The sequence below is a fragment of the Lactuca virosa genome, chromosome 9 (genome assembly GCF_052849685.1).
Source record: "Lactuca virosa cultivar CGN04683 chromosome 9, Lactuca_virosa_CGN04683_v6, whole genome shotgun sequence".
Lineage (NCBI taxonomy): Eukaryota > Viridiplantae > Streptophyta > Magnoliopsida > Asterales > Asteraceae > Lactuca > Lactuca virosa.
Window position 1 is genome coordinate 120,203,673 of NC_136434.1, and position 21,710 is coordinate 120,225,382.

The 21,710-nt window shown below is 34.2% G+C and overlaps 3 protein-coding genes across 3 annotated transcripts; all 3 read left to right on the forward strand.

Moving 5' to 3' along the window:
- The first annotated feature begins 2,328 nt into the window (after positions 1-2,328).
- Positions 2,329-4,302, forward strand: LOC145139723 (uncharacterized). Its single transcript, XM_079073447.1, has 4 exons — positions 2,329-2,829; positions 2,909-3,378; positions 3,451-3,805; positions 3,862-4,302. The coding sequence occupies exons 1-4, from the start codon at positions 2,329-2,331 to the stop codon at positions 4,300-4,302; spliced, it is 1,767 nt and encodes a 588-aa protein (XP_078929573.1).
- A 4,142-nt stretch (positions 4,303-8,444) lies between these two features.
- Positions 8,445-9,900, forward strand: LOC145136366 (protein BIIDXI-like). Its single transcript, XM_079070492.1, has 3 exons — positions 8,445-8,555; positions 8,642-9,157; positions 9,226-9,900. Exons 1-3 carry the CDS (start codon positions 8,495-8,497, stop codon positions 9,837-9,839), a joined length of 1,191 nt encoding a protein of 396 aa, XP_078926618.1. The 5' UTR covers positions 8,445-8,494; the 3' UTR covers positions 9,840-9,900.
- A 9,742-nt stretch (positions 9,901-19,642) lies between these two features.
- LOC145139724 (uncharacterized) lies at positions 19,643-20,200 on the forward strand. Its single transcript, XM_079073448.1, has one exon. The coding sequence runs from the start codon at positions 19,643-19,645 to the stop codon at positions 20,198-20,200; it is 558 nt and encodes a 185-aa protein (XP_078929574.1).
- Positions 20,201-21,710: the final 1,510 nt, after the last annotated feature.

A 21,710-nucleotide genomic window follows, 5' to 3' on the forward strand; every position in this document is an offset into this window, starting at 1 on the left:
CATATACAAATAACCTTAATCAGAGATAGGTTATAAACCATAATCGTGGATTCGTGGGCCTAAGACCTTAGTCCAAACTCCTAAGATAAAGGCCCATTCACCTTTCCCATAATGGGCCTAACCAACCTTGGCCCAAAACACAATAATGGGCCCCAAGGCCCAACTCATACATCCTAAGGCCCACTAACATAATTCCAAATCTCATCCATCCTAAACATGCTAAAACCCAAACTAACCGAGGCCCATAAGTCCCAAGCCCAACAACGTCCAAAAGCTCACTAAGAGGCGTACGCTCGGCGTACTCTCCGTATGCTTGGCGTATTTGTCCGTTTGCCAGTACTTGCGGCGTACTCCTTAGTACGCTAAACGTACTAAGCTGCTTACCACCTTAAGCCATTTGGTGCTTAATCCTTACAACCACTCGATCCAACTTTTAGATTTCAACCATTATGGGGTTCTAAGACATAAAGTTGGCAACTTTATGCCTTAGCATGTGTTAATGGAACCCAACATCCATTTTTGTCCAACAAGGCTCACACTAAGGACTTAAATTCATGCATGACTCATATCAACCACCAAGATGACATTTTTATGCATCTAAAACATCAAAGGGACTGAGATCTAATACTTTTAACTTCTGAAGTTGCCCAAACTCACAAAAGAACCCATGGGACCAAAATGAACTCATAAACAAGCCCTAAACTCTAACAACCAAAAGAATCATCAAGGTAAGAACTTTTTAGCTTCAAAAGCTTCCTAAGTTGATGTAGACTCTAGATCTAGAAGCTTAACTTCAACAAATGCTTGATCTTCAAGTTCTTCTTCTTGAAAACACACCAAAATGCCACAAAAGTCACTTCCAAGCTCAAGAATCACTTAAAAGGGTAAACTAGGGTTTAATTGGCTGTGAATAACAGTGGAGGCCGGTAAGGGTAAGCGTCCAAAGGCCATAATGGTTCTTAAATAGGGCTGATGCCCGAAAAATTAGGGTTTAGTCTTGGGAAAATGTCACTGTAGCCCCATGAACTTACATGTTTTGGTTTAAAAGCTCCCTTATGTTATTTTTTGGCTTCATAAGGGCATGAATTAACATTTAACTGGCTAATAAGGCCATTTTCTAAAAAGTGAAGGGGTCACCCGGTGACCCCAATCCCAATCAGCAGCTTCTCTTCGACATGTCATTAAAAAAAGCCACCTCATATGTCCAAATCACATGCCACGTATACGTGTATCGATAAATGAGACCAACCCTTCCTCTGCAAGAAATAATGTTCTTTGACTCGGTTTCATCTACCCCTTCTTCTCTTTTCTTCTACTGTTCATCGAAAAAAAAGTATTTTGGATTCTTAATATGGCCGTCTACATGAAGATCGATCTTCATTTTGCTGGTTTGTTTACGAGGTATCCAGTGATCAGTTACTCAAATGGAGCTGAGCAAAGGTTTGAGGATGTAGATTTTGCTGGAATGGACAAAAACGAATTTCTATTGTTCATTCAAAGATTCTCAAATGAGACATGCGTTGATGTGTACTTTTGCATGCCCGGTATTGAGTTCCCTGAAGGATTGAGGCTAATATCAACTGAGATAGATTACCAGGAGTTGATCGAAGTAGGGTATGATTCTGGTTGTGTAATTTCTGTGTACATGGATCATGTTGGTGTTAATGTTCATCAATGGATTGTTGATGAGATGGCTGAAGTATGCACCCCCGAGGACAAGTATTCTGGTGTAGGTGAAGTAATAGAAGAGTTGCATGTTGAGACAGAAGGAGGAATTGACCTAGATGAAGTGCAAGTGCAAGGTAATTTGGACTATAACATTGAAGATGGAGATTGCATTCCAATGAACAAGACCTTGAATGATGTATTTCTGAACAAGCTCTGCCCCAAGGAGCATCCAACTCCAGACAGTCCACCTCATGAGGATCTATCTCGTGAGTATCCATATGATCAGATGGATGAAAACGAGCCAATTCATGAGGAGGTAACAGCTTTTAATGAAAATGTTCATTGGAAAAATCAAAAACCTGTGTTAGGAATGAGATTTGAAAGTCCTAAACAGTTAAAACATATGTTGTGTAATTATGATGTTGCTAAAGGGTATCAATTGTGCTACAAAAAAATGATAGTAGGAGGCTTTTAGTTAAATGTTGTTCAGGGCAATGCAAGTTTAGATTGTGGGCTTCATGGATGAGTGAAGAAAAATCTTTCCAGATTAAGTCTCTTATAGATGAGCATAATTGTGCAAGAAATTTTAAAATGGGGTCAATTGTAAACTATGCATGGATTGGTAGCCATTTCACAACACAATTCTTACAAAAACAAAAAATGAGTGTTAGGCTACTAAAGGAAGAAGTAAAACAAAAATTTGGAATTGATGTGAGTATGAGACAGTGTAGAAGAGCAAAGAAATATGCAATTGAATTAATTGAATGCACACTAGTTGAGCATTATGCCAAGCTTTGGTCATATGGTGAAGAGATAAGAAGATCCAATCCAGGATCAACTGTCAAAATGGATGTCAACAATATGCCTGATGGGAAGACATATTTTAGTAAGTTTTATATATGTTTTGAGGGGTTGAAACAAGGTTGGAAAGGCAGTTGTAGAAGAGTAATAAAAGTGGATGGTTGTTTCTTAAAGGGATTATGTAGTGGAGAGTTGATATGTGCCGTAGGAAGAGATGCTAACAATCATATTTTCCCAATAGCATGGGCAGTTGTGTGTGTGGAAAACAAAGAAAATTGGAAATGGTTTTTGGAGAATCTTAAAGATGATCTAGAAATGGAAAATGGTTTTGGTATAACCCTGATGTCAGATCAACATAAGGTATATCACCTACTATACACCTTAATATTTTTTGTTAATGAATTTCTATTTTCTTAACAGATGAATTTAAATTGTGTAGGGGCTATTGGAGGCTGTGAAGGAAGTATTGCCTACTGTTGAACACAGACAGTGTGCAAGGCATATTGTTGCCAACTTTAGGAAAAGATTCAGTGGTGTGCATTATGAGAGGATGTTTTGGAAGGCATGCAAAGCATCAACGGAGCCTTTATTCAATGTAGCCATGAAGGAAATACAACTACTTAATCCTACAGCATTTGATTACCTTATGGAAAAGAACCCAAAATCATGGTGTAGAGCTTTCTTTCAAGAGAGGAGGATGTGTGATGCAGTTGAAAATGGATTATTTGAAAGCTTTAACAATGTCATTAGAGATGCAAGAAAAAAACCAATAATCACAATGTTAGAAGAAATTAGGTTGTATGTTATGGAGAGGCAATTCAATCTGACCATCAAAGGTTGTTCATGGCCTGATTATAAACCATGTCCAACTATTACAATCCTATTGAATCAATTGAAAAGAGCTCAAAAGTATTACCTTTGTCTTTGAATTTTAATTGATTAGTTACACTATAAACCCTAACTTGTATACAATTGAAACAGGTATTGGCAGGTTTTACCTTCTGGTTTAAACCGGTTTGAAACAAGAAATTTGGCAGAGTCTTATGTTGTGGATATAGATAAGAAGACCTGTTCATGTAGAGTGTGGCAACTAAATGGGTATGGATGTGTGCATTCAGTTGCAACAATCTCATACCTTAATAGTGATGTTGGTAATTATGTGGATCCAATGTACAATGGAGCAATTTATAAGAACACCTACAAGTATCCAATACGTGGGATGAATGGTAGCAACATGTGGCCACCTACTGAATTCATTGCACCTTTGCCACCATTAAAGAGAAAAAAATGCCGGGTAGACCAAAAGTCAATAGAAGAAAGGATGCAAGTGAAAAAGGTGCAACACATACTGTGTCAAAGGTTGGGAAAATTTTTTTGTGTAGTGTATGCAAGCAAGCAGGACATAACAAGGTTACATGTTCTCAAGCTGAAAAGCCAACAAAATTCAAGGTAAAGAAAAGGAAGAGAGCATATTGTAATGTTGGGGAAGGAAGCAGTGGTAAGAAGGCAAAGGATGTTACAGATGAGCAAGGAAGTAAGGGTAATAAGGGCATTAATGGTAATGTCGGGGAAGGAAGCAGTGGTAAGAAGTCAATGGATGTAACAGATGAGCAAGTAAGTAGGGTTAATAAGGGCAGTAAAGGTAAGGTTGGGGAAGGAAGCAGTGGTAAGAAGGCAATGGATGGTAAAGATGAGAAAGGAGGTAGGGGTATGAAGGTAATTATCAAGAAAAGAAAGAAGTCTGAAAGAATAATCAAGAAAAAACTTGCTACACGGGTTGAGGGTAAAAATGGGGAAGGCAACACTATTGACAAGCCAATGGAACTTGAATAGGTATTAAATTTCAACTGAGAAATTTCGGATTAAGTGTGGATGTTTGGTGTTATGTACTTCTTATTTAGGAGCCAAGAGAATGTTTCGAATTAAGTGTGAATGTTTGCTGTTATGTATTCAATGTTGTTATGTATTGAATGTGTTTATGATTGGTGTTATGTTTGTATGATTGGTGTTATGTTTGCGAATTAATGTTAATGGTTTCAATGTGCTTATGATTGTGTGTTATAGTTATGGACGTGCATGGTATTGGGGTCCATTATTGACATTAGTGATGCGTATGGTCCCATTTATTCTAGTTTAATATGGTCCCATTTATTCTAGTTGAATATGGTCCAAAGTCACTATCAAAAAATACACTACGAATCTAACTTGGGATCCCATATGACTTACCCATTGTATTATGATTAAATTAAAATAAAGGTACATGGTTAATATAATACTTTCCATAAAAAGGAAATAAACAACTGCTAACTATTACAACTTGTAAACAATTATGCCAAAGAAAACAATCCAACTTAGAAATAAACACATCTTCAGCTTCCAAATCTTTGATTAAAGCTTCTTTTTTGACCTAGCCAAACCTGCAATCATAACTGCTTCAAAAATCATATTCTTAGTGTCTGCTTCTTCTACCCAACAAATAAAACCATTACGAGGTCCCTAACAAAATCAATTTTCGAGTGAGAACTTGAGAATGAACAAACAAATAAATTAGGGCTACAGGCGCCTAATAAACAAACTAACACACACCTTAGTGGGGCAAGCATAGAAGGGTCTTCCAGGATTGGAGGGAGTGGAAGAAATTCTTATTATGGCGACACATCCACACGAGCATTTCACCATTTTCGCTTCGTTAATTCCGAGAGCTCTTTACTTCAGAATGCAAACCATCACAGGGAAAAAGAAAGCTACTGCCGAGTAAGGAAGTAAAGTACTTATAAAGAGGAAATGATGAAAATACCCCTTGACAAAAATACCCCTTTGTTTGACCTCATGCACATCTGTCATAGTTGGTGCACCAAACACAATTAATTATCAGTAAGTAAGGCAACCAAATTATAACCCATTTAATCCCTTTACATTTCATCAAGATCATACCAAAACGCCTGTTACAGGTAAGCATGACTTCAAAATACATCCATAAATTACCATTACAACCACCACTGGATTACCACTACCTACACAAACTGGATTACCACTAACACAAACGAACACACATAATCCTAATAACATATATGACAATAAACACCATTAAACCTAACAGTAGATTACGACCACTAGATTATCATACCACTACAAACCACTTCCATGAGATTCACTTGCTAATTATCAAGTGAATGATGAAAATCATTAGCAGGAGCATCACGATGACAACACCCACAACCAACAGTGCAATCGCTTTAATCTGCTTCTCAACCTTCTCGAACCTTTGCTGCATGTTGAGGACATCCACCCTGGAATGAAGGTAATCGCGACCCATCTCCTCCTTCATGCACTCCACCTGACCTTTTTGCTCAGCTATCTTTTCACCACAGTCACAGAAGATCGTGTGCAAATCGTTCAAGTAAAGCACGTCTATTGAGCTTATCGAGTTATTGGAGTTTATAGTATCTGGTGATGGTGGTGGGGTAGGATCCATGAAAGACAGTGAAGGGCAAAGCGATTATTCTATTATCGGTTGTCGGCTAGTGTTTGGCCGAAAGTGGTAACAAAATTTTAGGGTTTTGTCCAGCAGACCCTTCAATTATATAGTAGGGGACCACTGAACCCTTAGGGCCCAAGCAAGCCAACTCGGTCGTGAATCGTTGACGTGTAATCTGAGTCGTGTGAGTTGACTCACTAGCTTAGTTGGATGATGAGTAGGCAAGGAAACCTGTTGAATTGGGTCAAAATCCCAAATTAGCCGATTAAATGTTAATTCATGCCCTTATGAAGCCAAAAAATAACACAAGGGACCTTTTAAACCAAAACATGTAAGTTCGTGGGGCTACAGTGACATTTTCCCTTTTGTCTTTGGCTGCGTACGCTCAACGCACGTGGCTAAGCTTCCTGATCCAAGGCGCGCATGTACGCTAAGCGTACCAAAATGTACGCCCAACGTACGAGGGGACCATTTTGCAAAATATTTTAAACTTCAAGGACCAAAGAGAAAATACCTGGAATCGAATGCTACACATTTAACAAACTTTTTCAGTTATTATTTAAATATATTAGCTTATTATTATAAATGGACGTAAGATATATGCGGAGTCTAAAATTATCACTCAAAAAGAGCCATTATAGAGAAAAGGGGCTCCAACATATACATCCCCACTTATAAAGTTGTGTCGTGTCATACCGATGTGGGATACTAACACGGATCCTAGACCAGAGCCTTGATGAGGATATATAGACAAGGATGTGTCAAGTTGCTAGACACCGGTATCAATACCATGTAATATGTATGTGAAGTCTTATATTAACTCTCTAAAAGAGTCCTTATGGTGAAAAAGAGGAGACACCAACATGTACAAAGACATAAGAGATTGTGGTGCACCGATGTGAGATACACTAACAATAATAACATAATTAAACCGAATTATGAAATCATTGTAATAGAGTTTCTTAGTTGTAGCCGGTAGCGGATGTAGAGGGTTTTAGTGGGGTGCATACACCCCACTTAACATGCTTTTTTATATATATTATAAATAGAAAGTTCATAATTAAAATTGATTTTCTATTAATGGCCCCCATAATAATAATAGTTGTACACTATACACCCCAGTTACAATAATCTCTACTGGTTGTAGCCAAACCAGGTTGCTTGGTACTCATGCAATGCAACTACACAAAAGCATGATATGAAACCAAACTTGATAAAATGATCCAATTAATATCACAGTCATTGAATTATATCCTATTATTCATATCTAACGAGGTTGCGTGTTTGACACTCATGCAATGCAACTACACAAAAGCTTTAAACGAAACCAAACTTCGATAAAAAAATTCAATATTACGTGTCATTGAATTATCCTATAATTCATATCTAACCAGGTTGCATATGTTTGGTACTTACTCATGCAAATGCAACTACACAAAAGCATGAATGAAACCAAACTTGATTAAATGACCTGATATTACGAGTCATTGAATTATGTCCTATTATTCATATATATCATTATTTAACGTTGTATTTTTAGTTGAAAATATACGGAAGAAATAATATAATTTTGTGTTCTAATCATCAACTTAGAGGAAAAGAGAAAGACAACCGATAATTCTAACTTTTAGTCGTTTAACAATTAAATATTAAATAATTATAAGGAGTTTTAAATATTTTATTAATATGTTGAATATTGCTTTCCAAAGGACCTTTAACCAAAAAAAAAAAAAAGAACAAACTCGATATATTTTAAAAGTGATAATCAGCACTGCTGCTAACATGAGTGGTCATATTTCAGGTTAATTCAATAAACCCAATTGACCCCTTTGTTATTCAAGTTATTCGGTTTAGGTTGTATAATTTTCCTGTATAGTTTTGCGTCATAGGGTCTTCCTAATCTTATCCGCGACTATTGCATGTGATATGCATTAATTTTTTTGTTTCGTTAAAGGTCAGAAATTAAAACTGCAAGTTTTGTTATTGTAAGTTTTTTTGTATAATTTTTTTGTCTGGTTCAATTTCCGTGATTAAAACAGTTAGTAGCAATTTTTCTGGAAAACCCGTTAGACAGCTTAAGCTGTTTGAAGAACTTATCAAAGTAGGTTGCATTTGGCAGCATGGCTTGTATTAGATCATAATTTGAGTCTCTTTTGATACTTATGTTAATTTTATTTACACAAAATAAAAGTGATAGATACTAAAATCACCAACATATAGTCCTAAATTAGCAATTCATATTCCATGTAATTAAATTTGACATGATCACACACATGCTTTAACTTTTGCTAACGTGAATAGTCAATGTTAATCTTTTGTTATTGATTCTTTCTTATTTCGACATGTTACGAAACCCATGATCTTACTTCATTGACCATTGACTTCGTATAACAATAAATCTTTTAAAAACAAAATCATGGTACACGTTGACAAAAGAGTTGACTTTACATCTTCATATACAACATGTTCGATCATTTCCCCTAAATTCATAGCTAACCTCTTGCCATTTTCCTTAATCTATATACAACCTATTCTCCTTCATTAGCAATGGCTCTCGTAAATCTCATCTTTAAATTGCTCTTCTTGGTGTCACTAGTGTATTCCAAAGGTACGTTCTTACCTCTTTTGACCAAATCATTGCTCTTTTATACTATCTCCATCCTTAATGATCTAACTTTTTATATAACTAAGCAGTTACACTTGAGAATTCTGGTTTTGAATCTCCACCAACAAATCTAACCACAAACTCTACATCACAATTCATACTCCTCGATACGAAAACCAACCGTATCCCCGGTTGGTCATTCAACGGTACAGTTTGGTACGTGACAGCTGGCGAAAACGTTTCTCTACCCGGAAACGGTCATGGAGTGCAATTAGGTCCAAACGGTATGATTAACCAAACATTCAAGCCGGATGGAAATTACGATTATGTCCTCACCTTTACGCTAGCTCCAAGCAGCCCTGATTGTGCCAACTCCACGTCTGTAAATGTTTCGGGCCCTAGTGCTTCTGAAGTATTCTTCTTCAGAGAATCACTAGGGACCGAAATGTGGCAAACATATGCTTATTCGTTATGGAGCCAAGAAAACAAAAAGGGTCTTATGAGCCTACAAATTCAAAGTAATAGTAATAGTAACAATATAACTTGTTGGCCTATTGTCGACACTATTCTAGTTACCGGGATCCACGGTCCAAGATGGTATTCAGGTATGTAGTCGATTACAAAATATTAGTATTTTAGATATTTAATAAATAATTTAATATTTTTTTAACAGATAATGGCTTTGTGAATAGTGGATTTGAAGTGGGACCCGTCTTTATCGAGAACTCCTCTCAAGGAGTCCTGCTTGAGGCTGATTCAAGCTATCCAGACAGTTCAATCCAATCTCCGCTCCAATATTGGACCATTTTAGGTATAGTAAAATATATCGACTCGAATCACTATGCGGTCCCACGCGGAGGTCGAGCAGTTGAGTTGATTTCTGGTAATCCATCGGGGATCGTGTCAAGTGTAGGCTTTTTGAAACACGGGCAAGTTACTATTGATTTCATCATGGGTGATGCCAATGACTCGTGTGTGGGGGATTTTTTAGTGTTTTTGCAAGTTGGAGACACGATGATATGGAACTTTACAATGAGAAGCATTGGTGTTGGATCGAGAGAAGCACATTCCGTGACTTTCAAGGCAGAATTTAGCAACACTGAATCGGTTCTGATAAGTTTTACAAGCTTCAACGAGACTCGAACTAGTAACAACGTGTTATGTGGGCCAGTGATTGATAGCACAGTGCTTCGGTTTTCTGATGGATTACATTCAAAAGCACATAAGCATATCGGATTGGTGACTTTTAGCTTTGTTTTGGCAATGACATTTCTTATTTTCGTGTAAAGTTCGCTTGTAGAACTTATTCTTTTATTTTCGATCATTATATTAAGAATTTCGCAGTTAATTGTTGTTACAATTTCTATAATCTTACCTGTGAAACAAAACTTTGCGTAAACTACATTTTTTACATTCAATTTGCATAAAATCAAACGAAAAATCACCTTAATTCATTTAACCAACAACGCTTAGAAAATTATACCATAATAAAGCAACATGCTTCAATGACTTGTACAAATCATGCTACAATGACTTGTACTATTCGATGAAACGTGATGCATGGAGACGCGAAGTTGGGACTGTTGTGCATCCTAAACTCTGCAGGTATGCAATCTGTCAACATATTACAAAAAATAAAAATAAAAAATAAAAAATAAAAAACAAGAATCAATTTTTTATGGTCTTACCAAATACTAAATTGCAATAAGCTTAAAAAATATGACAAACAAAGCCTTAATGCGGACATGACTTGATCCAGTAAGCTATTTAATATATGGTGGTTTCTATTTAACTTAATACAAAAGAAAGAACAACTTAATGGAGAAATATTAAGTCATCTGCTTATAAGATGTAGGTTCAGATGTATCCATTGCGGTTTCAATCCTTAACTTTTGAAAATGTTCTTGTACTTTTCCGGTGCAATATATGCACGCTTATCTGCAGGAGAATTTCCAGCCATTGGAGAACCAGATGATTAAGAGGAAAAAAATTCATGTTGTTGGTTTAGAGAACAGGTATATACAAAACTCCATTTTAATCATTAGCTAAATTTAATTCGTTAGATATGTTTTGTTTATATTAAATATATTTTATATGTTTTAATACATAACATCAATAAACAAGTTACATTATATTATAAAAATATAGTTATTATATATGTTTTTTTGTTGTTCCTATATATATATATATATATATATATATATATATATATATATATATATATATATATATATATATATATATGATTTTAATATTATTTATGACATGTTTATTGTATTTTCAAATATGTTGTTTCATATAATAAGATCATTTTGAAGCAATAGTAAACGCATATGAATCTAGAGTGGTGTAGCCCGTATGGATCGATAAAGTATCTTTTTAAGTACATTAACAAATGATCGGATAGTGTAACATATACGTTTTGAAATCGTGTTTTAAGTAAATAATATTATGAAATATTATGTGAATTTGAGTAATTGAGTTCTAACAGATAGTTTTTACTAGAAATGAAGTAAAACTATGCTTAGAATCATTCAGAAAGTATTGGAAGTCTTATGAGATTCCAATCAAATGTCAAATGGTGAAATTTAACGAAAATATAAAATTTGAAATAAGTAAAATTTTATTATTGAAAGTTGTAGATAATCTCGTTAGAAACATTTAGGCGAAAACCTCATCGAAATCCGAGTTATAACAAAGAAGTTATGATCAATCGAAGATCCGCGACAAAACCGGCACGGCGCCGAATGACGTAAAAAGTGAGTTTTTGATAAACTACTTTTTAGCCTTAGTAATCTAAATGAAAGTCGTAGTATTCGTTAAACCGAGAAGTTCGATAAAAAGAACGCCAAAATCTGACTTCGTATGAGGAAGTTATGATTTTTCTAAATTTCAGCTTAACAGTAGACAGCTAAAAACTCGAATTTTAGATCGAGTGATTTTTAGCTGACACAACCTAAACGAGAATTGAAGGTCTCGTCATTAGTAGTACAACGGTAAAAAGTTTGACGAAAACGGATGTCAGATGAAGAAGTTATGAATTTTTAACGGATTTTCCTGTCCCGGTCTGTTAAAAATAATAATATTAAAAATAAATTCAAAATTAGCCGACGAAGTCTAAACGAAGTTGTAGAATATATTCCCGCCTACTTGTGCATATAAAGAACGTCAAAAACGGAGCTAGTATGCGAAAGTTATGGATTTTAGAAGATTTGGGCTCATTTTCCGAGGAATCTCGCATGTATAAGCCTTACCCGGAACCGGCCACGTCACCCTCTATCCGAGTAGGCCGTGTGTCCGAAGCACCTTAGTCACCCAATGCGCTGTGCGTCCGAACGTCCGACGCGTGTTGCCTTCTGATTGGACCGAAGCCGAAGCCTATCCCCGTCCGACGTGCCTCGCCCCGTGTCGCGTCCGAGTCTCGCATGCGCGCCAGCTCCTCTCGCTTCGTGGCCTTCGCTCCAGCAGCCGCGTGTCCCCTTCTCGGCCGAACCCTCACATTCTCCTCTATAAATACAAGGCTTGCGAGCCTTCCCGGGTAGCTTTGGAGATTTTTCCATTTTCACCCATTTTTCAATATTTTCACTATTTTGACATCCCCCGAAGCCCCGGTATCAATTTTAGCACCCGAAACACGTCCCGAAGTGCCCGGAGACCCTGAAAAAATTATCTTTACGGTTTTGAAGCCCAACCCTCGCAGGGACCGATTCTCAAGAAAACTCCCGATTTTCAACGAAGAAAGCTAATTATAGTAACGAAGTGCTGCCCAAATTACTAGTTTAACCCCCGGTTATTTCACGGTGAGTTTAATATATAGGAACAATTGTATGTTATGTGTTATATGTGCTATGTGCTTTTCAGTGTTATTATTCCGGGTTATTTTCCCGTGTTATTTTTATTCGTTTTTTTTAATAGCAAAGTAATACCTTTGACCATGTGATCAGTGAAAGGACTGATGGGTTTCGAGCAAAACATCATTCCTATGGTGTACATGCAAACCCTAATAGCTTTTGGATCTAGTTTGTCTAATGAACATGCAATTGAATATCCAAAGCTATAAACCCTAGATCTATCAAATAAGAACTGAAATAAGGGTTTAGTAATTACCTTTGATTGTTATATAGCAATAACAATCAATCATTGCTTTGATTGGCTTCAGAAAGCTTAGTGCCTCAAGTGTTGCACCTCTAATGGAGTCACAAACACCACTAAGCAACTTGGATGAAGAGGGAGGAGAGAGGAGGCACCAAAAAACGGCTGGAAACCCTAAAGGATTACTTGTCCACGTTTTTGGGGCTTAAGGGTCCTTTATCTACATGTAGGCTATTATGGTTTACAACTAGGAAACCCTAATCTGGCTGCTTAAGCCCTAAGCAGCCCATGGACTCCTTTAACATATCCCTTGGACGAATTCCTTATGGGCTTCCCATAGAATTCGTCCAACCTATATTATTTAGGTGATCCGTAGCCCAATTGCAAGTATCTTATAATTACAAATCCAGTCCCCTAAGTTTAATTAATCTCTTTTAGCCACAAAATTAATTCTCAATTAATTCTTGACTAATATCAATTAAACATTATGATTTCTCCTTTAATATATTATTCTTATAATATATTAATGAATCATAATTAAACCTTTCTCTCCTTAATTCATCCTACATATTGCTATGGTGAAGGCAACCCAAAAGGACCATGCTCATAATCGGGTCAAGTACATACCAAAATAGTTATGGACTTAGACACTAATCCAACAAGGACTTAGATTCATATTGGTACTGGTATGTAGCCTCTGGCCATGTAGAACATGTCTCCGTAAGAGAATGATTTCTATTCTGTGGTATTGGCAGAAGGTTAGACATGGCTATAAGCCTGAAATCTACCAAAATGTTAATCCGAAGTTGTATGTCTTCTGTGCCATTTGGGCCAAAGCTTTATTGATGTATATCAAGTATGGAAATTATTATGTCTCATTGATTGTATATCTTTGAATCAAATCAATGATTGATATAGAAAGTTTGTCACATGATTCACATATGGCTTTGTTGTTCCTTGTTCCTCTTTGCTTCTGACATATTGAAGTATATATATGGCATAACGTTATATTGTATCTATTATTGAACTCACTAAGCGTCACCGCTTACCCTCTCAATGTTTAACAAATTGCAGGAGATAAGCATCCAGTATAGTTATATACTGATAGAAGATTTTTGAATAGTTTGAAACTATTGTATTGATAGAAGATTTTCGAATAGTTTGAAACTATTGTATTTTGCACTCCCATATGTATAAAACTATAGAATCCTGGGAAGTTATGTAATATATAACACTTTGAAATAGTCGGTTTGTATCCAGTAGTTTGTAATCACTTTATCAATATAAAATATTGTTTTTATGAATATGCATGTAGCATGTTTCGGAGTAACAATTGTCAAGTACAAAAGTGTGGGTCTTTCAGATAGGATAACCACATTTATTTTTATGCACAAAAAAAGGAAACAACATAAAGAATATAACGACCGTGATGAAATTGGTGAGTTTTACAACTGTTGTTATATTTCCATAAGTGAGGCATGTTAGAGACTTTTTAGGTATGACATTCATTATAGAACACCGCCTGTCGAAAGGTTGTCATTTCACATTGAACACAAATAGCATGTTGTCTTTAAAGCATACCAACAAGTTACTAAAGTTGTTTCTAAACCCGGTGTCGTTGCTTCTCAATTTGTGACCCGGACGGAATGTACCAAGCATGATGCAAATGCACGGAAGCTATCACATGCTGAATTCCCAACTCAATATGTTTGTAATAAATCAGATAAGATAAGGACAAGAAGAAAAACAAAGGCCAAGGCACTTGGCCGAATAAATCATGTGTCTCCCATGTCTGGTGACATTTATTACCTTCAGATTTTGCTGAACAAAATGAAGGGTCTTACTTTCTATGAAGATATTAGGACGGTTAATGGAACCATTTATGAGTATTACAAAGATATTTGCTGTGCTTTTGGTCTATAAGATGATGATAGAGAGTACATTTCGTCAATAAACGAAACATATCATTAGGCTAGTGCTTCTTTTTACAGGTCTGTCTTTGTTATGTTGATTACATCAGATAGTTTGTCGAGGCCTGATCATGTTTTTAAAGAGATCTATAACTGTCTTTTGGATGATGCCATTCATGTTCGTGAAAAAAAATCGGCGTCACAGGTAAATAAATTGATTTATAGTTATTTTTAATTCAAACTAATACAAAAAAATTGCAAATTTCATGAATTTCAACTTTAAATAAAGTTTTGGTAGAATTTAACAAACGTCATTATTTTGTATGCTTAGTATTATAGTAAATGAAATAACACAGCCAAAAGCCACATTTTTTTACTTCGTATTACGATTTGTTTTTGAATGGAAGTGCATTGCTACAAATTGTTCTAAAAATGACATTTTCGCACAATTTTCAGTTGAATCCTAATCATTCCCCCCCCCCCCCCCCCCTTTTTTTTTTTTATCATTTTCACAAAAAAATTTTCATTTTAAACCGTTTTTTCATATGTCAAACTAATCTCATAAATGGAAATAAATTACTATAAATTACTCTTAAAATGCTATTTTTTTCACAATTTTTCGTGATTTCCAAACAACATCATTTTACCATTTCTTTCATTTCAAAAACAATAAATTTTTTAGTATTCTTTTTAATCCAAGTTTATAGTATGTCAATATCTCCCTTTAATCGAAGTATATTGCTAAAATATCTCTAAAATATGTATATTTTGCACTATTTTCATCTGCTGTGAAAACAAACATCATTTTTACCATTTTAACCTTGACAAAATAGTCTTGTTTTTACCAAAATGTCCTCGTTACAAACCATATTTACCTGATTTCAAAATTCCTCTTTAATAAAAGTACCTTGCTATAATTTTCTACATTTATACATGTATCTAAAACAAACCAATTTTTACATTGCCAAGACAACCAAATTTTAACAAAACTTGGCACATGTTAATCCAATTTTATATGTTATTAAACACGCCTATAATGGACGTAAGTTGCTAAAAAATTCTTAAAAATATTCATTTTGAACCATTTTTACCTTATGCATGGAAAACAGAGAAACAAAGTAAAAAAAAATTACAACATTTTATCTCATTACAAAATCTTATCAAAACCCATATATATATATATATATATATATATATATATATATATATATATATATATATATATATATATATATATATATACTATGGGGACAGTTCAAATAAAAACAGTAAATAGTGTGAGAACGTAAAAACACTTTTTTATGTTATTATTCTGCAATGAATTTTGTATCGACAACTTTATGTCATTATTCAGCAAAGAATAAATGAATAGTTAAAGGTTAAAATTAAAATTAGAATTTACTACAAAAATGCACATTTATAAGTTTATAATAGAATAATAACATTGTAATGAATATATGACTAATCGAAAGTTAATATTTATATTAGAATTACTTCAACAATACACATATACAAAATTCATTACAGAATAATAACATAAACATAGTGTTTTTACGTTCTCACACTATTTACTGTTTTTATTTGAACTTACTTCTATATACTATTATAATTTATTTAATTGTTTATTGCATTTTCAGGCTTGAAGCTAAAACTGGATGCAATTTTCAACCTTACATTGTCATACATAGAGAAATCATTATTAAGTTATGGAGTGAGTTTGAAGCAAATACCCAACATGCCATTTCCTGATCATAGATACATTCAAGAGTCCTACAATGTCACACCCCCAAACCGGAACGGCGGAAACGTTCGGGAGCGGATGACGTCATGTACAGTATCACAACAATTGCATAATAGTAATCAAAGCACAACAACCATTACATTGATAAAGTATAGTTTTACATTCATGTTCAAATCAATACATACTTAACACCAAAATGTATAGCACAAACTAAAAGACATGAGTCTATGAAGCTCCGTCTTCTCAAAACCAGTGGATACCTGTTTACTGATTTCCTGAGAATACAAGTAGTTTTGAAAAGAGTGTCAACAATTAAGTTGGTGAGTTCATAAGCATGTTTGTAACTAAAATTTGTTATTTGTTCCTTGAAAATGTAAGTATGTTTTTCCAGAAAATCCTATATTTTCTGTTATAATGTGTTGTAGTCTTAATACCCTAAGACCAAAACGTGTAAATGTTATTGTACTCTGAAATAGTATAATGTAGTTTTAATTCACATAAAACCATGAAAAGTATGTTTTCTCTATACTGGAATAGTATTATGCATTTGTACTTATATAAAAACTGTGTAATTGTAAGAGTCTGGATTCACCAGCTGTACTTGTAAAATACTGTATTATAGTTTTATTATTTAATAAAATTATGTGAAGTTGTTTACTTATTCATACACTAATCGTTTTATTCAATACCAACTTTGCGAGTTATCATAACCATGCTTGATGACCTAAGATGGCATGAACACGACGTTCTTCAGGCGTCGCAATCGGTACGACATTTGTCACCACAGGCCTGCCGCCCTAACTGTATCGAATAGTTAAGGTGCGGGATTGTCAATCTCGTATAGATCTATACACAAGTGTCACGCTCTCCCTCCAGGAGACCCTGGTTATAATATCAGGACTTGGTTGGTACTTAGATAAGTACGTGAAGTGTGTCTCACAAATGTTATATTGACGGTTACGTGTAGAATAATGAAAAGTTACTTTGTAATGGATAAACTGTAAGTATATCTTATAAACTATATTTATTATAGTTTATATGTTTGTTTTCCATGATGTATTCTGAACATGTAAAGTAGTGCATATGATCAATAAACTATACTTATTATAGTTTATATGTTTGTTTTCCGTATTGTATTCTGAACTTTGAAAAATAATATGTAAGTTCCATAAACTATACTTATTATAGTTTATATGTATATGTTTTACTGAAACGAAAACCTTTGTATTGTAAATAATTCAGCAAGTTTAAATTGTAAAATCCGTGATATGGTTGTTTCATGAAATTCAACATTTATGTCCAAATAGTACTAAAATAGATTGCAAAAATAATATTTTTGTTTAACAAGTTTTAAATGGTTTTATACTTATATAAATATAATATTTATATAATTATGATTAAATAGGAAGTCGAATAAATAATTCTACCCCAAGCCCACAACCAAACAAGGAACAGGAAATGGAGCAAAATTATCAATTCTAAGCCTGTCGAATCTTAATTATATAATATATATATATATATATATATATATATATATATATATATATATATATATATATATATATATATATATATATATATATATATATGTGTGTGTGTGTGTGTGTCTGTGTGTGTGTGTGTTTTCAATAACGGCAACGATTGACAAATTATTGAAAACATTTAGATATTAACACAAAATTTCTTGTGTTACACTTGTATCCCCCCCCCCCCCCCCCTAAAATAGTGAAAAATATGAAAACGTAGGGGTATGAACTCACCTTGTATGTAGTCGCGGTTAGTTAATATGATAGTAACAGTGACTTCGGGCTAGAACACAGGGAGCTAATCGTGTCCTAATTGTTTTTAAACATATAATAATATGTGATTAATAATATACAAGTTATATATTTGTTGTATAACACAAGTTTTTATGAATAAACTTACCAAAGCTTGTAAGTATTTGGAAGCAAATAGTTTCCTAAAGTTGTTTGATCTTGGAATGAAAGGAAAATAAGTTTGATATTTGAGAGGGTTTGGGGAATGCTTTCGTTATTGGAAGTGTAAAAAGGAAGTGATTTCTATTAGGTATCTTAAATATGAAGTAAAATATGAGGCGATTGAAGCTAAATATCTAGATATTAAAGGAGTTTTCGGCCAAAAAGGAGATGATTTCGGTGCATGTTCTCGGTCCAAGGTTTGCGGTGTGAAATGGAGTTTGCGTTCAAGCTGTTTTCGGTCCAAAGAAGAAGATCCCTCGCATGATTTCGGTCTTGACCGAAAACCTTGATTTCGGTCCGAGGAGGGCTCCATGCGGAGGTTTTCGGTGGAGTAGTTTTCGGTCCTCACATTTGATCCATTTTTGATGTTTTTCGGCCAAGTGTTATAGATTTCTAAATTCTAAAAATCAAAAACATATATATAATAAAATTATTTCCCTTATATTAAATCAAATATTTTTATTTATTTGACTTATGTATTAAGTTATATATGTATAGTTTTCAATATATATATAAGTGTTTATAACTTATATAAGTATGTTTTCAAAGTGTGTATATATATATATATATATATATATATATATATATTAACATATATAAGTATGTATTTCTTGGTATCTAAAGTTCTTATTGTATTATTGTTATAATGTTAATTCACTTGTACACAGTTGTAGCTTAGATTTTTATTTGAACAAGTTTAACTTACTTGGACTTGAAATAACGGGTTGTTACATACAATATGTTAATTCAAGATGAGCTTAACTCTGATCCTCCTATTCTTGAAGTTGAGCATGAAGACTTGCATTCCAAATTAAATGTCGAGCAAAAAAATGTTTATGAAACAATTATGAATGTTGTTAACAACAAACAAGGGCATGTCTTTTTCCTTTATGGTTATGGAGGAACCGAAAATACATTTTTTTGGAAGACCTTGTCTGCTGCTATTTGATCCAAAGGTGAAATTGTTATCAACGTTGCTTCAAGTGGAATTGTAGCACTCTTGCTTTCTGGTGGTAGGACAACTCATTCAAGATTTAATATATCAATTAACTTAACAAGGATTCATTTTGTTATATCGCGCCATACAACAATCTTGTTGCACTACTGAACAAAGTGAGACTTATCATTTGGGATGAAGCTCCGATGATGCACCGTCATTGTTTTGAAGCATTTGATATGACACTTAGAGACATTATATGTTCATCGGACATGCATAAACTGTTTGGAGGCAAGACCATTGTATTTGGAGGCGACTTCAGACAAATTCTTTCATTAATACAAAGAGGCAATCGTTCGGATATTGTGTAGGCATCATTGCATTCATCCAGATTATGGCGTGAATGTATAATTTTACGTTTAACAATAAACATGAGGCTTCAAGTTGGTTCTCCAACTAATGATTTGGATGAGACAAAAACATTTGTTGAATGGATTCTTAAAATTAGTGAATGTAATATTGGTGGTCCTAATGATGGTGAATCTCAAGTTGAATTTTCAGAAGACATTATCGTTCGCTCTACAGGTGACCATATCCATTCAATTGTATCCACCATTTATTCGTCTTTTGAAAACCATATTGATGATCCTTCATATTTTCAAGATAAAGCTATTTTGGTCTCTACAAATGAAGATGTTGATGTTATCAATGACTACAAATTAGGATTGATGAAAGATGAAGGGAAAATGTATATGGGTTCAAATTCTATATGTGAGACAGAGTCGGCAGATTGTTTTGAGGAATCAACTTACTCTCCAGGCGTGTTGAATGCTTTTAAGGCATCTAGAATTCCCAACCATAAACTTACACTAAAAGCAGGTTTTTCGATCATGTTACTTCGTAATATCGACCAAACCAAAGTCTGTGCAAAAGTATCAGGTTACAAATTGTTAGGCTTGGAAAACATGTCATTGAGACACGAATTATAGCCGGTAGATTCTTCAAAGAAACTAATTACATACCTTGCATGCAGTTGATTCCGTCTGATAAAAGAATCCCCTTCCGTTTTCAGCGGAGGCAATTCCTTATAACTGTTTGTTTTGCTATGACCATTAACAAAAGTCAAGGACAATCATTATTAAGAGTTGGATTATACTTGTGTAAACTCATCTTCACACATTGTCAGTTATATGTAATTGTTTCTCGCGTCATAAGCAAAAAATGTTTGAAGGTACTTATATGTGATTAGGAAAGTCATCCAACTAATAAAACAAAAAATGTTGCTTGAAAAGAGGGTTTTCAACGATTATAGATATTCAGACATTTCATTTTAAGTTTTAGACATTTTAATATAACTAGTACCACGAACTCTGTTTATGCTACTTGATCTTTTTTTTTTTTTTAATTATTGTGTATGTTTTTTTATGACTTTATATGTTTTTTATACATTCCCCCACGTTTTACACGAGTCATAATCTAGTTTTGATATTATATTTGGTTCACGAAGCCTAAGCTTGGATAATCCACCAAAGACACTTTACCAATTCATATATGAAAAAGAAAACAACGTTATCGGAAAGTATATGGAAAGTTCAAAAAATTTAAAGAGATCCAAGATTAGTGAAATCTGAGGCTTTATGCTTACACATCCAAAAATGGATACAATAATTTTAAGTTTAAAATAGTTAGTAGCAGATTTCTGGAAAAACCGTTTGGCAACTTAAGCCGACTTGAAGAACTCTTCAGACTAGGTAGCATGATTGCCAAAGGCTGCGCGGCTGAGCAATCAGTGGGACCACCGCCAAGGCCCATACCTCTTGATCCTTGTCATTCGTTGTGTTCGGATCAAACTCGTCTTATAAAATTGTACATACTGCACCACCTAACTTATATTATATCATAATTTGAGTCTTTCTTAGCACCCATATTAATTTCATCTATACAAAATAACGGGTGACAAAAGAGCGAACGATAACGTCTTTTGAAAATTCATATTCCATGTAATTAAATAAGACATTGATCATATATACTTTAACTAACGTGAATAGTCAATGGTCAGTCTTCTGTTAGTGATTCTCTCTTATTTCGAAATGTTACGAAACCCATGATCTTACTTCATCGACCATTGACTTCATATATCAGCAAATCTTTAAAAACCAAATCATGGTACACGTTGACAAAAGAGTTGACTTTGTTGAGTGTGAATCCACAGAAAAGTTAGTCAAAAATGTTGATTAAAAAGGAATGGTGATCCGGTTCTTACGGACCATGTTTTGAGGCTTTTTTCTTAAAGTCTGGTTGAAGACCCGGCTGTGTTTTTTTTTACTACTTCTGATTTCCATCTCTATATAAGAGATTACTCTGTATTTTGTAAATGACAAAAAACCAACATCACTGAAGATAAATAAAAACTTCAAGTTACCCTCGTGTGGACGTAGGTCAGAAATAGACCGAACCACCTTAAATCTTTGTGTTCTTGTTAATCTATAATTCGTGAGC

Bases quoted from the DNA above. Each gene is read 5' to 3' on its own strand.
- LOC145139723 (XM_079073447.1), top strand. From the start codon at position 2,329: ATGAGTGTTAGGCTACTAAAGGAAGAAGTAAAACAAAAATTTGGAATT. The intron at 3,379-3,450 runs GTATTACCTTTG...CAATTGAAACAG, and splicing joins CAATTGAAAAGAGCTCAAAA to GTATTGGCAGGTTTTACCTT. The intron at 3,806-3,861 runs GTGCAACACATA...AGTGTATGCAAG, and splicing joins AAAGGATGCAAGTGAAAAAG to CAAGCAGGACATAACAAGGT.
- LOC145136366 (XM_079070492.1), top strand. From the start codon at position 8,495: ATGGCTCTCGTAAATCTCATCTTTAAATTGCTCTTCTTGGTGTCACTA. The intron at 8,556-8,641 runs GTACGTTCTTAC...ATAACTAAGCAG, and splicing joins GTCACTAGTGTATTCCAAAG to TTACACTTGAGAATTCTGGT. The intron at 9,158-9,225 runs GTATGTAGTCGA...TTTTTTTAACAG, and splicing joins CGGTCCAAGATGGTATTCAG to ATAATGGCTTTGTGAATAGT.
- LOC145139724 (XM_079073448.1), top strand. From the start codon at position 19,643: ATGAGGCTTCAAGTTGGTTCTCCAACTAATGATTTGGATGAGACAAAA.